General features: G+C 39.3%; 1 protein-coding gene across 1 annotated transcript in view; it reads left to right on the top strand.

Annotated features, from left to right (window-relative positions):
• Positions 1-1,909: 1,909 nt before the first annotated feature.
• Positions 1,910-15,450, top strand: part of ULK4 (unc-51 like kinase 4) — a 255,975-nt gene continuing 242,434 nt past the window's right edge. Inside the window, exons 1-8 of the mRNA XM_086741634.1 lie at positions 1,910-1,979; positions 3,998-4,180; positions 5,175-5,374; positions 7,670-7,769; positions 9,853-9,992; positions 11,403-11,565; positions 14,091-14,192; positions 15,011-15,094. Of these exons, the coding sequence (XP_086597760.1) occupies positions 5,237-5,374; positions 7,670-7,769; positions 9,853-9,992; positions 11,403-11,565; positions 14,091-14,192; positions 15,011-15,094 (727 nt within the window). The 5' untranslated portion in view covers positions 1,910-1,979; positions 3,998-4,180; positions 5,175-5,236. The remainder of the gene's footprint in view (positions 1,980-3,997; positions 4,181-5,174; positions 5,375-7,669; positions 7,770-9,852; positions 9,993-11,402; positions 11,566-14,090; positions 14,193-15,010; positions 15,095-15,450) is intronic.

Raw genomic sequence — 15,450 nt, 5'->3', positions numbered from 1 at the left:
ATTCCTCCAAAACCCTAGAAATTTGGAAGCAAAGGTAGTAACTTGATAGTTATTGTGGCTTTGTTTTGTCCTCCTGGACAGGGACAACAAAATTAAGTGACTTTTCTAAGATCTGTCATCAAACTAGTGTCAGGACCAGTTCTGCAATTGAGCGAATATTCTATTTCTTCTTCTTTATATCGGTCACCCTCATCAGAGCCAAAGATAAAATACACAGTTTTCTAAAATCTAAATAAATCCCTCTTCAAAGCATACTTTTCTTGTGCTTACTAAAATAAACCAGGTGACCTCTACTTATGCATTCATTTTATTTATATCTAATCAACTCCTCATTTACATTAAAAATAAAGGGAAAATTTATTTTGCAGTTTCAAAGCTGTAGCTTCACTGGTAATTACAGATCTACTCTGTAATCACTAAAAATGTATGCTGCAAAATGGGACAGGATCTCCAATTGTTAAGAAGTGAGCAGTTTTGCCATGCGGGTGCGCACGATATTTTTCAATGCTTGTGGGTCCGGTCAGTTCTATGAGGATATCCAATAAACCAGCAACAATGATACCTGTGTGCAGTGCTGTGCTCTTACCAGTTCTGCGACTCTCTACCAAACCCCTCAACAGCTGAACAGTGACAGAACCTTTGGCAAGCTGTGTAACTAAAAAAAGCTTGATTTCTGCCAGATCTGTGCTTTGTGTCTACAGCCCACGCTGCCTGAAAAGGTATGAAACAAAATTGAACTACTCCTTGTGGCTGACACCTTTCTAAACATTCCTCTCCCAAATAGGGTGGTTTGGGGGTTTTTCTCCCCCTTTTTTATCAGGGGGGTTTAAATTAATACTGGAATCTTTCCTAAAGTAGGGGTAAAAATAAAAAAAAAATCTGACCATCTGCTAGCATACAGCCTAAAGAAACCCTGAATCCTTCAAGTTAAATATAATACTTCTTTTATGAAATCTGGTTCGCTCTGGGTTCAAAACTTAGGAAGACATGTGAAATGCTGTTAAATGTTTCATCACACAACATAAAAGGGTACTTACTTGTCATAGTTTAGCCCCGATTGGGACCAGATTACGCAGTCTCTCTCTCTCTCTCGCTCGCTCTCTCTCTCGCTCTCCCTCCCTCCCTCTCCCCCCCTCTCTCCCTCCCTCTCTCTCTTCCCCCCCCCCCCCCCCTCTCTCCCCCTCCCTCCTCCAGTTCTCCCAGCTCAGGTGAATGTTAACTCTATCCTAGCCAGAACCAGGGCACTACTCGACTTGTTCAGGGGCCTTAAACCCACCCAATAGCAGACCACCCTAAGACGAAAAACAATGCGAAAACGCCACTTTACTGCTAAAAATTTAAAGCACTTGTTTCAAGGGCTACATTTTGTCATAAGAAAGTGCTCGCCGTTGAAGAGCACGCGCCCCTCCCCGGGGTGACGACGTCCGACCGGCCCGCGCTGCCTCGGCCTTCCCGACCGTTAGCCCGGCACTGGCGGTTGCCCGGCAACCGGGCGGCTGCGCCCCTCACACCCCCTCCCGCCGCGACCGCGCCTCGCCACATCCGGGAACTCCTCTCCGGCCCGGGCCCTATGGACCCGCTCTGACGTAGCCTCCTCCTGGCCCAATAGCGGCTCCACTCCGTTTCCGGCGTCTGTCTCCGTCTCCTGGATACGGGCGCGGGGTGGCGACCATCCCAGCGGTGCCGGGGGGGAGGAAGGGGGCAGACCCCGGTGGCACCCAGCTCTGTGTTCTTCCTGGAGTAAAGTTAAAAAAAACACTTCCCGGAGTCACTCTGCCTGTTGTGTCGGTTCCCCTTCCGCTGGCTGTATTTGGTGACGTGCAGGGACGAGTTTCCCTCCGGGAAACATCCAAATCCCCCCTCTTTCCCATTGGGGCATGGGAGACTCCGGCCCGGGGGCGGGGTTCCGCCGATTTCGGTTGATGGCGGCGGCACGGCGATAGTAACAGCGCCCTGTTTGCTCACCCCTCACCTCGCAGGTACAGCTGTTGCTCCTCCCCCTTCCCGCGCACGGCTAACGGCCGTCAGCTGCCGGCCCGCGCACGTGCCTAACGGCCCTCGGGCGCCCGACGGGGCCCTCCGCCCCTCCTGTAGGGGGCGCGCGCAGGCGCAGGGCAACCGCCTGCCCCCTGTCCGTTCAGCGCCCTCGCGCTCGCGCACCCACGGGCGTAGGCCCTCCATCCGAGTGCGGGTTCGGACCCGGGGGCGCTGGTACCCCCTCCCTGCTGAAGGCCTCCTGAGGGGTGGGAGACTCGCCGGGGGTGGATATTCGGCATTACGGCACCCTCATCTCTGCGGCAGGTGGGCCGGGAGGCTGCGGTGTCCCTGAGGCTGTAGTGCAGCGCCTGCCAAGCTGGCAGCTCTTCACTGAGCTTTGGCTGCAGGAGGTCTCAGGTCCTGTAAGTGCTGCTGTGAGTGTTCTGGCCATTCTCTCACCAAGAGAAGGAAGAAATCCTGGAACCTTGTCTTCTTGGTGTTGTGGTCCTGTGTTGTGCCCAGGGCAAATGTGGTTCTCTTGGCAGCTGAAGTCTGCTGCTTTAGGTGCTTCTGTGGAGTTTCAGACTTGCGTCATGGCAAGCTTCTACAGCAGCTGTAATGTCTTGAGATACTTCTTTTCACTTTTTGTGTCATTTTATTTGATTTCTTTGTGCTTTATTTCAAAACTGATGAATGTGCTCCAGCTGCTCAAAGTCTATTTCATGCATCGTGCTCCATTGGTTTGTGTACTGAAATGATGCCATAGCCATTACTGTTCAAATGCAGGTATGCAAGACTGTAGCCTTTTGCAGAACAGCTAATGGAGACTTTATTTGCAAGTACTGCCAGTCATGTGGTAGCAATGTCCCATGACTACTCTGTCCCAATGTGCGTTTGTATGTCATTGGACATGCTTTTGTCAGATAACTGGATATTTCTTACTTGTCATTGAGCCTGGCATACATTTGGATGGTTTGTTGCATAAGTGGATGATAATGCTTTTCATATGACCAACCTGAAGGTGTCTTCCATCATCTAAGGTGTATATACTTCAGTATTGTGATAAGGTGCACATATCAGATTTGATGTATTCCTGAGAAAGAAGAAGTGCAAGGAAGGGGCTGTGGTCACGTACATTTTGGGGAATGGACTGCAAGTTGACCATCTCTTTTGCTGGATGCGTTTCTATGGTGTTGCTGTTCTGGAATCTTTGTGTAGTAGAGGAAGGCACTATGGGGCAACTATTTTGTTGTTGTTGTTTTTTGTTTGTTTTGTTCAGTTGTTTTTTTTTTAAGCTGTCCAGAAAAGGACATAAAGAATGATGAAATAATCTGCATGCATCAGAAAGGGGAAGCTGGGAAATGGAGATCCTCATGTGTTCTGATGCTGTATCTTTGTGCCTTATTTTGGAATGTTTGGCAAACCGCTCATTGTATAATTACCTTGTTCTCATAGATAACTGTAGAAAAAAACCCCTATGTTTCTATGTTATACTGCTGTACCTTCCTGTTTGCTTAGTGCTCGATAAAATCTAATGAATTCACAATATTAATCCCAAGACTTTTGAATTTCAATAGTGAGATTCTTTCTTCTTTTGGGAAGAAAGCTTCTGTCTTGGATATCTATCTTTGGTAAAGGAAATCCTGGAATTATGAAGTTCATATGTATGTTGTAAATTCTGGATCATCTGAGTTGTACTTGACACGTAGCTGATGTTCTGGCAAGAATCAGTATTTTAGTGACAGACAAATTGTTGTCTGCTGCTATCCAAAGCTTTGTTCTATTTTTTACTTGAAGTCCTGTTTGAAAACTTGAGAATTCTCTGGTCTTCATTTTGGTCTTTGACTTGTCACTCTGGGAACTTTGTGTCTCATGAAAGAGGTAAAGTGAATTTGAGTTTGTGGTTTGTGATTAGGCATTTGGCAGCTGTACTGCTTAAGTAGCCCTTCTTCTCCATCCTTGCTGATCATTCCTGTTGCTGCAGGACCCTTTCCAATATGCTGCTTTTCTATGGATTTAGGATAACTACATCGAGAACTGGTCTTATTGAAGAAAAACCAACAGATTTGTAAACAAAATGGAGGAAGTTGTGTAGAGATGAGAAAGAACAGCTCCAGATTGCTCGGAAGTAATTAAATTGGTAGTTGGAAGAACTGAGCATCAGATGTGAAGTTGGCCTGGATCTGGAAGAACTTACTACAAGGTGGTCACTAGTTAGCAATATGTCCTATTTCTGGAATATGCTGGTATTGGGATTCTGTATGTCCATGTTCTTAACCCAGTGGAGTAGTCGAGGAGTAGGATGGAAAACTGACGCAGAACTCTTATTTTGTGTATTACAGTTGCTTCAGTACTTTGCTGTCCTCCCATTGCTTCAAGTATTCTCTGAGAAAATAATTGTAGAACCAAAGAATTTAACCAGACTTTTATGAAAAGCATATAACTATTTAAATGTACAAACGTCACTTCCTGGATTTGCACCAAATGATGATTGTTTAGTTTGTTTCAGTTTGTGAATTAAAGCATAGACAATTCTTGAGACAAAAAGGACAGTTGCAAATATAAATTAAATTCCTGTGGGAATCCCTGATTCCCACAATATAATGTTGGCCAACAAATTTACACAGTCTCTATCTGCAAAGAATTGTTTCTGTCAATGAAAAATCCTTAATGCTGAGTCCTATAACTCGTAAAGCTACCTTTAGCTTAGCTTTGGTAGGAACACTAATAGTCACAAAGGCCTGTGTTTTTCAGTTACGTTGATTAAATAAGTTATTTGGCAGGTTTAAATTATATTGTGAAAACTTGCAGAGGCATGTTTGCCTGAAGTGCCCTTGGGCAGAAATGTCAATCTTCTTTGGCAAGGCTTTCAGTATAGACTATTTTCATTTGGACAGGAGTTTTATATAAAACATACAATTTAAGATTTGGTAGTATGACTTTTATATGTGGATAAAACATGTAGAATTTGTAGCTACTGACCCATCTGTAACTTTTTGAATGTATTAAGAGCTTTGGAAGTGGAAAATACTATCTTCAAACTTTTGATCACATTTATTGAGAGGAGACCTTACGTAAAGTAGTTACATTTGATCTTGCTGAAAGTATATAATCCCTGCTTTAAAAAATTGGGAGGGTAATTCCTATACATCAATAACTAAATTTGAACGCTTCCTTCTTTCTCATTTTCTTTAAAGATTTATTTGTTTATGAGACTAATACCATTTTCCAGTCCATTGCCTGTAAAGCATCCCTGAGTATGGAGAACTTCATTCTGTATGAGGAGATCGGAAGAGGAGATAAGACAGTTGTTTATAAAGGAAGAAGAAAGGGGACAATTAATTTTGTTGCTGTTCTTTGCACTGATAAATGCAAAAGAGCTGAAATAGCAAACTGGGTAAGTAATGATTTTTTTTCCTGCTAAATGTGGGAAAAGATACAGCTTCCAAAATCCTTGTAGCACAGGTAATATAAAAGAAAAAATGCCATACGCTTCTTTACATGGAGTTTGTCACCATTTAGATCAGCTTCTTAAGATTTAAAATTCTTATATTTTAAATAGAGTCTTATTTCGATGTATTTATTTCTTCATCTGATTTTGGTTTTGTTTGAATCACATGCATAAACCCATGTTTACAGGCTTACTGTTTCTGTGATATGTCAGAGAACTTGTAAAAACAGTTACTTCCTTTATTTTGTTATCAGTTGTGCAAATCCAGTGGTAGTAGTACCTTCCAGTAAATAATCAATTTCTTACCAAGAAGAAGTTATTTTTGATGAAGGAATAGCATTTAAGGTAAATCAATTCTGTTTTGTAAATTCTTGGCAAAGTTTTAGACAAATGCTACTTTCTAGAAAAGAAACTGAAACTGATACTGTTAGACACTTCAAATATTTTCTACTTCCAGTAGATACATTTTGTTTCTGTGGTGGCTTGACCTTGGCTGGATGCCAGGTGCCTGCCAAGCTGCTCTGTCGTTCCCCCTCCTCAGCTGGACAGGGGAGACAAAATATAACAAAAGACTCATGGGTTAAGATAAGGACTGGGAGAGATCACTCACCAATTATCATCACAGGCAAAACCAGACTTGACTTGCGGAAATTAATTTAATTTATTGCTCATCAAATCAGAGTAGTGTAATAAGAAATAAAACCAAATCTTAAAACACCTTCCCCCCACCCTTCACTTCTTCCTGAGCTCACCTTCACTCCCAATTTCTCTACCTCCTCCCCTGGAACAATGCTGGAGGGACGGGGAATGGGGATTGCGGTCAATTCATCACATCCTGTTTCTGCTCCTCCTTCGTCCTCACACTGTTCCCCTGCTCCAGCGTGGGTTCCTCCCACGGGAGGCAGTCCTCCACAAACCGCTCCAGCGTGAGTCCTTCCCACGGGCTGCAGTTCTTCATTAACTGCTCCAGCGTGAATCACTTCCATCGGGTGCAGTCCTTCAGGAACAGACTGCTCCAGTGTGAGTCCTCCATGGGGTCACAAGTCCTGACAGCAAACTTGCTCTAGTGTGGGCTTCTCTCTCCACGGGGCCACAGGTCCTGCCAGGAGCTTCCCACAGGGTCACAGCCTCCTTTGGGGATGCACCTGCTCTGGTGTGGGGTCCTCCACTGGCTGCAGGTGGATTCCTGCTCCTCCTTGGGCCTCCATGGGCTGCAGGGGAACAGCCAGCCTCACCATGGTCTATACCACAGGCTGCAGGGGAATCTCTGCTCCAGTGCCTGGAACACCTTCTCCCCTTCCTTCTTCACTCACCTTGGTGTCTGCAGAGTTCTCTCTCACATATTCTCACTCCTTTCTTCTGGCTGCTGTTCCCCAGCAGTTTTTTTTTTACCCCCTTCTTAAATATTTTGTCACAGAGGTGCTACTACCATTGCCTTGGCCAGTGACAGGTCTGTCTTGGAGCCGACTGGCATTGGCTCCCTCCAATGTGGGGAAACTTCTAGCAGCTTCTCACAGAAGCCACTTGTGTAGCCCCCTGCTACCAAAACCTTGCCATGCAAAGCCAGTACAGTTTCATATTCCCTGTCATTGTTTCAATTATAATTTATTGGATGATTACTGAATCTGCTAAATTTAAATATTTTGTTCATAGAAGCACATTTATCTTAGAAGGTCATCAGGGACACCTTACATACCACTCTGACAAGATACAGAGGCTTCATAGAGATGAGGCCATATACGTATAATACAAATAGAAATTTCTAGAGACCCTTGAATGATTGCTTTTAACTGATAAGATTAAGAATGATGGGAAAATTTCTTTTTACTTCATCTTACTGTATTCACCATATGGTCTCACACTTGTGTTCTCAATGTAAAAGAAAGTAGGAATGCAAGTTTGACTCCAAATTCTGATTTCCAGTTTGTTATTGTTTTCATGATGCAAGAAGGTTAAATAGTGCTTCTAATTTTGAATTGGGGAACTTGCTTTTTTTTTTTTTTTCTATATTTTTATAAACAGGTGAGTCGGGCAGGGAATGTGAGGAAAGTTATCTTTCCTCAACATACATGTAAAACTAACACATTTGGAGGGTAATTAGTGCACTGGAAAAGGTAAGAGAACAAGTAGTTCATCTAGAGTAAAGTTGTATTGTCTTTTCCCCACTGCTGTAGGTCCATATATGTTGTTGTGGTTGTTTTTTTTTCCCCTCAGTTAAATATATTAAAAACTTTGTTCTAGGTTCGTCTGACTCATGAAATCAGACACAAGAATATAGTGACCTTTCATGAATGGTATGAAACCAGCAACCATCTCTGGCTTGTATTGGAATTATGCTCAGGTAAGATAAGCTCAAAAGAGAAAAATTTATAGAATGAGTATTTGTAAGAGATTTCTTATAACACGTTCTCCATAACAAATACTTAGACCCTTGAAAAAGCTTAATAATTATCTGATTATTAACTTGAGAATCCTATTTGTATATAAAAATGTTTTTACTTTTGGAAACATTTGTAGAAATCAATTGAAATCACATTTCCCTTCTGCTTCACTGCATATGTATGTTATATGTTAATTGATGTGACATAATGTTGGTTTTTAATAGTTGAAGAGGTAGGGCTAATCAGGGGAACTTAAAAACAAATTTTGAATGGTTGGAAGGTAGCTAAGTAAAAATAACTTGAGAAAAGTTTTGTAAGAACTGTCAGCTTTGTCATTCGCTGTTAATTTTACAGCGCACAATAATAAAGAGAGCAAGGAGCAAATCAAGTTACAGTGCACAAATGGCACTGATACAAATTAATTTTTTAATCAAAGGGAAATTCTCTAGCTAGTAGTAAATTATATAAGTTTTCTTACTGTTCAGTAGAAGTATTTTGACTTTTATATTAAGATGTTGTGTTGGTTTTGTTGGGGGGGGTAGCTATGGTGACAGCTTCTGCAAGAAGTTGCTGGCAGTTTCCCCTATGTACAGTGGACTCAACTAGGTATAGGGCGGACCTGCTGCTGGCCAGGGCCAAGCCAATTGGTCACAGAATGTTCCCTGATAACACCTCTGCAATAATGTATTTAATGAGTGGAAAAATTAAAAAGAAAAAAAAAGTGAAGAAGAGGAAGTAGGTGCAGAGAGTGGTGGCTGTCTGGGCTTGACTTGACCCAGCCTGGCTGAGGTAAGTGAAGAGAGGAGATGTGAAAAGAACCTGAGAGGCATCTGCCTGAGCCTGATTGTGAAGAATTTCTTGTGAGAGGAACAGCTGCAAACTCCAAGGTCAGTGAAGAAGGAGGGGGAGGAATAATGTTGCTCCAGGCTGAGATTCCCCTGCAGGCTGTGGTGCAGCCCATGGTGAGGCAGGCTGTCGCCCTGCAGCCCTTGGAGGCCCATGGAAGAGCAGAGATCCAGCTGCAGCCTGTGAAGGATCCCATGCTGAAGCAGGCTGTGGCTCGTGGAGAGCCTGTGGTGGGCCAGCTGTTCTGGAGGGTCTGCACCCTGTGGAAAAAACCACCCATGCCGGAGCAGTTCATCAAGGACTGTAGCCTGTGGGAGGGACCCCACGGTGGAGCAGGGGAGGAATGCGAGGAGTTCTTCCCCCAAGGAGTAAGGAGCAGCGTAAAGTGACATACGATGGGCTGACCATAACTGCCATTCTCTATTCCTCCTCTGTGCTGCTTAGCGGAGGAAGGAGGTAGAGCTAATTGAAATAAAGTTAAGCCTGGGAAGAGGGAGGGGTAGGGGCAAGTTGTTTTTTTCTTTTCCTCGTTATCCTGCTTTGGTTTTATTAATAAATAAATATTTTTCCCCAAGTTGTGTCTGCTTTGCCCGTAATGATAACTTGAATGACCTCTCCCTGTCCTTATCTCAAACCTTGAGCCTTTTTGTTAAATTATCTCTCCCTCATTCCCTTGAAGGGTGGAGGGAGTGAGTGAGAGACTGCATAGCTTGGTCTCATGTGGGCCCAAAGTACATCAGATGCTAATTTGGGAGCTCTGAGGAGTCAAAACTGCATTAAGTGATTCACTGAGTTTTAATAGATTCTTGTCAATCAATTAAAGACATTTTTTAAAGCTTTCTCTTAATTGTGATGACTGCATGTTTTAAACTGTGTTGAGGGACAACACAGCAGGGCACAAGCAATCCAGGAGGTTCCTGGGATGCGTGAATGATAACTTCTTCCTACAAGTGACAGAGGAGCCAATGAGGAGAGGTGCTATGCTGGACCTTGTTCTCACCAACAAGGAGGGGCTGGTGGGGATTTTTTTTTTTTTTTCTTTTTTCCAGTACATTTTGGATATTGTAATTATGCCAAGAAATCTGATAATGATTTTTACTTGACATCTGTTGAAAAAACTTATATAATGTCCTTGGGAATTATTTGTATGACATCTTCTTTATATGCACTGGCTGACTATGTGTAAACATATTTCAGGTGGTTCTCTAGAATCTGTTATTGCTCAAGATGAACATCTACCTGAAGATGTAGTGAGAGAATTCGGTGTTGATGTGGTTACTGGCTTATACCATATCCATAAGCTTGGGATAGTCTTTTGTGAACTGACACCTGAAAAGGTATGGAGGAGTTTTATTTATAGGGGATACTGCATGTTACTTTGTACACCATTAGTATTTAATTCATTACTTCTGTTTTACTGTTTGGAGGAGGCTTACCTCAGATTGGAGGCCAGTTGAGCTTCAGAATACATATGAAGGCAATGAAAAACAAGTCTATAGATTGACTATTTTGTGATATAACCAATTTCTTTCCCTATTGTATACTTAATACAAAGTGATAGATTCCTTTTGATTTGGTGTACTGGTCTGAATTAATGAAGGATAAAATAACTAAACTAACTAAGGAGAATTAAAAGTTGTCGGTCCTTGGACATATAACTTTGTTATTATACCTATTCTATCATAATCCAGAATATTTTGAAGTCATAGAAAATACTAACAAGGGAGTAAAGTTAACTAAACTTTCTTTGTTAGTAACTTCTGTATTATTTCCAAATGTCATTTAAATTATCATATTACTCTTGCATAAAATACAAATCTTTATATAGTTTCTGATTTGTATATGTGTGTGGAATTTATGTATAGTTTTGTCAAAGTCCATGTTTGTTTTTAATTTATTTGATAACCAGAATATGGCTATAACGAAAAGTTCTTGATTAACAGTAATTGTTTTTGATCTTGATCTGTAAGTGATCAAGTTGTCCTTATCTTAATTTTTTGTAAAATCTTGCACGGCTATACTCAGCTTCTGTCACTTGTGGTTCCAAAAGCAGTAAAAAAATGTATGAATAAAGCATAATGGAGATGACTCTGTATTCTTTCAAAGAAGAATGTTGCTGCAAAGTACTCCTTTGAACAAAATACAGAGTGCTAAAGTAAGACTGTTTGGGTTTGTTGGTTTTTTTTTGTTTGTTTGTTTTTCTGCCCTCTCTGCCCTCATCTGACTGAACGGACTATTTCTCCAACCAACTTTTTGGGAATTATGAAGTTTTAAATTCTGAGAACAAGCCGTGACTGCATAGACAAAACTCTCATTATCATTGAACAAAATCTTTGGAATTTTCTGTTAAATAAAATTAGAAAGATTCACTTTTTTCCCTTTAAATGAAGCAGTGTTTTTTTTAACTACATTTTTATTTTCCTATACTACTCTAATTTTACTTTATTTTCGACAGTACTGTTGTTCATATAGATTTAATAATGAGAAAACAAAAGTGCACATTAATCCTCTTAAGGGTTCTATTGTGAGATTCTGTAATTTTTTTGTTACAAGAAAAATATAGTATTGGTATTGACTTAAAAACTTTTCAGTGTTTTTGGTTATAGTGATCATTTCTATGTACTTAAATGGTTTGAGATTGTGATTTTTTTTTTTAATGAATTATTTTTTACTTTGTGTTAGAAATGTCAACAGTCATCAGTTTTAGTATATGATAGTTGTATGTTGTAATATGTTTATTCTTCTAGATTCTACTGGAAGGGTCTGGCACTTTGAAATTTAGTAGTTTTTGCTTGGCTAAAGTGGATGGTGAAAACTTGGAAGAATTTTTTGCTTCAGTACGATCTGAAGAAAGTGAGAGAGATGTCAGTGAAACCACTCCACAAAGATACCTGAAAAACAGATTTCGAGGTATAGTATTTTTGCTAGCCTAAACTAATTTATACCAAAGGGTTAGAATGAAAGTTGGAAAAAGCCTTTGTTTGAAGTAATTGGGAGAGAAGACCTTGAAATAAAATAGTTGTTCATTGTTCTACTGAGGCTGACTAAATTTCTAGAGAAACTGAATAACTAACTCTGTTGTGTTATCATTTGTAAAGCTTAATGTGTTTGTGTCTTTGCAATGGAAACCACGGTCTGTACATTTTCTGTAAGCAGGTTTTATGTATCCTGCATATGGGGAATTTTTAAAGTAAGCTCAAAACCAAAATTTTACTCTTAAGGAAGATTGTTCAGAGAGATCTTAACTTACAGAGGGACCAACACCTGCAAGTGAGTAGAAAGAAAAGACTGTAGTATACATGTATAACAAACTTTCAACATAAGATAAATGGAGATTACTTATTTTAAATTTCTTGTTGCAGCTTGACATCAAATCCCTACAGTACAGTTTAGTGTACAAACTGTCTGCCTATCCTGAGCATGTTTTCATTATTTTATAAAAGGTTCTTGATTTTTTCTTTGTAGAAAAAAAATAGAAGGAAAAGTTCAAGAATAAAAAAAAATAACCAAAACCAAACAGCAAAATAAAAAACTCCACACAGATTGAGTTTATGAATGAGATCTGAAATGCTTCATGGTAACTAATTAATTAAAAAGATTAATTCTTGGTTTGGATTTGTTGAGGAGGCTTAATTTCTATTTGATGAAAACTATGGTGGGAAGAAAAACCCTGTGAAGTACCTTTAGTCTTTGATGTGTTTCATATATCATCAGCTAAGAACAAATAGTAGAATTAGCAAAATGAGAAGATCACTACAACTTTGGAAGCTCAGAGTTCAAACTGGAACTAGCTTTCCTAACTAATGAAACCCTGGTATGTTGTTGATGTAGGAGTGTGTATTAAAAACAAACAAACAAACAAAACCAAACAAAAAACCAAGGTTAAAGGAAGTAGCAAAAAGCATCACTCACTCACAACCATTTGTTCTCTGGTTATAAAGTAGTAATTGGAGAATGAAGTAATAACTGATACTGAAAGTGTTATAAAGAAAAGAATTAAAATTAATCCTGTTTTGTCTCAGAAGAATGTGAGCAATGGAATTATTTATGGACTTTTCACAAGTCTATGCTGCAGATGCTCTCTGTACGATCTAGGACTAAATTCTGTTAACTTCATGTTAAATGTGTACACAAAATTCAGTAAGTACCACACAGAACTGCTGGTTCTTTCATTGGAGACTTTGCACTGTTGTATTTTCATTGTCCTTTTTGATGCAAATGGTCCAAGTGATTTCTAGTTTAAAGCTCGACTGTTTCAGTAACTTTTGCTTAAGAATGATCTTTAAAGTCTGAAAAAGTTATTATGCTTTAGTTTCAACACACAGATCTATGCAAATGCAGTAGGCTGCAAATACTATGTTATTTTTTCATCGCATAAGAAAAATTCAGAAATCTGGTTTTAATCTTCCAAATCTTTTATTAGTCATCATCTCAGAGGTCATCACAGACCTCTATTTCCAAGATAATGATGTGTGATAGCAGTTACTGTTATCAGAACCAGTGAAGTTCTTGGCAATATTTTATGGGAACAAAGAGAGCTTTCTTAATACTTTGCTGTCTCCTGCTGAAAGCCCATACTGGAAATACTAAGACCAAGACTAGATCTTTTTTCAGGAAGAAATAGAAATCTAATCTCTTTCCTGTTGCCTTTCTGAACAGCTGTTTTGATGTGTATGGTTAATGACCTTTTGTCACTTAAAAAAAACCAACCCAAGAACAAAAGAATCCAAAATAAGCTTTTTAAAGGAATATGGAATTGACATTTTTGCTGAGTTTGTGTAATTTTTAGAGATTTTTGATAATGAAGTTAGTGTTTAGATGAGAACTACTGTAGAAATAGGAACAGTATCTTTCTTTTTCTGTGTCGGGATAAAAGGAGTTTGTGAATAAGCTGCTATGATTTGGTATGTGATGTTTTCATTGTGATGTTTTCATAGTGTTTTAGTGTGAAAATAGCTATAATTAGTTTAGATCAATAATCCAGATGGCTTGCTGCCTTGTTTTTGTAACAGTGTTTTGCGTTTTTTTAAACAAACAAACAAACAATCTAAACCTGATGTAATGTAATTATTTCTGTTACTCATATGAAAATTATGTTGGTTTACCATTCTTCTCAACTTGCTTGGCTCTAGAAGCTGTCAAGGTATATAAAAACATATTTTGCATTAATCACTATGTTAGAAAAGTATAGCACAAGCCAGCTTGGTTGACAGAAGTGAAATATACAGGAAAATAGCATATATAATCCTGCATAATTCAGTAAAACTATAGGAGAGAAGTTCCTTTGAAACTAATTACATTTGGTATCTTAGTTTTCTTATACTAAGGGAATACAACCCCTAACTCACTGAAGGGTGGAGACAAAGTTTAAGGTGTTGAACAGGATAAATGCTGAATGAATAATCAAAGTGCATTATACATACTGTATTTTGTAGGCTTTACATTATATACAGCTCCAGAAGCAATAAAAGGAGAAGACTTCTCCAAAGCCAGTGATCTGTGGTCCTTGGGATGTTTGCTTTATGAAATGTTCTCAGGTTGTAAGTTTGTTTTATCTATTTAATATCTGTGATAATGGAAACATGGGTTGTGGTCCCAGAGTAAATTCTTGTTAACTTTCTAGTGAAGTTAAGACATAGAAAAACTTAAGATGGGTTTTAAAGATTTCTTGAAGAATATACTAACTGTACTTACTAAAAAAAAGGGAGTTTATAAAAAAAAAAAAGGTATCCTTTTGACTGTGATCTAAATGTTATGATAGTAACCAACGTGTATTCCTGATTTAAATACTATGATTTAAAATTATAGTGGTCCTCTAATTCTGTCAGTGTAATGTTTTTAATCTCCTTAGTATCAAACTCTGAGTGCATTAGTTTGACATTCGAAAGAGAAAACTGTTTCACTAGTATAAAACTAGTCTCATTGGGTTTCCTGCAGATAAAGTACTTGTTAGCATTGGCTGGAGCTAGAAGGAAAATTTCATCACAAAAGAGAGTTACAGTGCAACCTTCTGAAGTCTTAGTACACTGATCTGTTGGATCAACGCAGTTACATAGATATTGAGATTTCTGCCTAGACCACCTCCTGTTGCTGTCTCATTGCTGATTCATGGTGACCTCCCTCAAGCCATCTTTGGTGCCTATTCTATCCTTGGTCTCTTTTGCTCTTCATAGCAGAATAATGTAATCCAAGGTTTTGTATTTAAATTGGCAAGAGAACTTGATAAATAGAATTCAGGCTGAGAGTGTTTATTTATTTGGATGCTTCCTTAGGAAAATGAGCTCATCATATATCATTGCACCTGATAGCCATTTTGAATGTCTAATGTATGAAATACACTTCTGTTTGTTTGTAGGAAAACCACCATTCTTCTCAGAGAGCTTTTCTGAATTAATTGAAAAGATTTTATATGAAGATCCGTTGCCACCTAGACCAGACGGTAACTTTCTGTTATTTTTTAATGAATCAAATCACAGTAATACTTACAAGGTTTTTGTCTTGCAGTATTTCTTCTGGGGCTGACTGAAGGAATCAGTTAGCCTTTTTTTTCCCTGTTAATGATGAATACTTATTTACCTTTTGACAGACAGACATATTAGTGTTAAGAATGAAAAGTAAATCTACCTTCTGGGATGCAATTTTTGATCTCTGTTGTTCTGGGCATCAGTGGTATCCATGGAGACACTTAAATATTAGTGACTCTTTTCAGTCCATAGTAATGTAGTGAAAACGTGACCTGTAGAATTAAAATGGTTGTTACTTGTTTCAGTTCTAAGAGAAGTTTTGTTTTCTAAG

This window comes from Chlamydotis macqueenii, chromosome 2, assembly GCF_036417535.1.
Source record: "Chlamydotis macqueenii isolate bChlMac1 chromosome 2, bChlMac1.mat, whole genome shotgun sequence".
In the NCBI taxonomy this organism is placed as follows: domain Eukaryota; kingdom Metazoa; phylum Chordata; class Aves; order Otidiformes; family Otididae; genus Chlamydotis; species Chlamydotis macqueenii.
The sequence above is the reverse complement of the archived record's forward strand: the minus strand, read 5'-3'. Positions and strand labels throughout refer to the sequence as shown.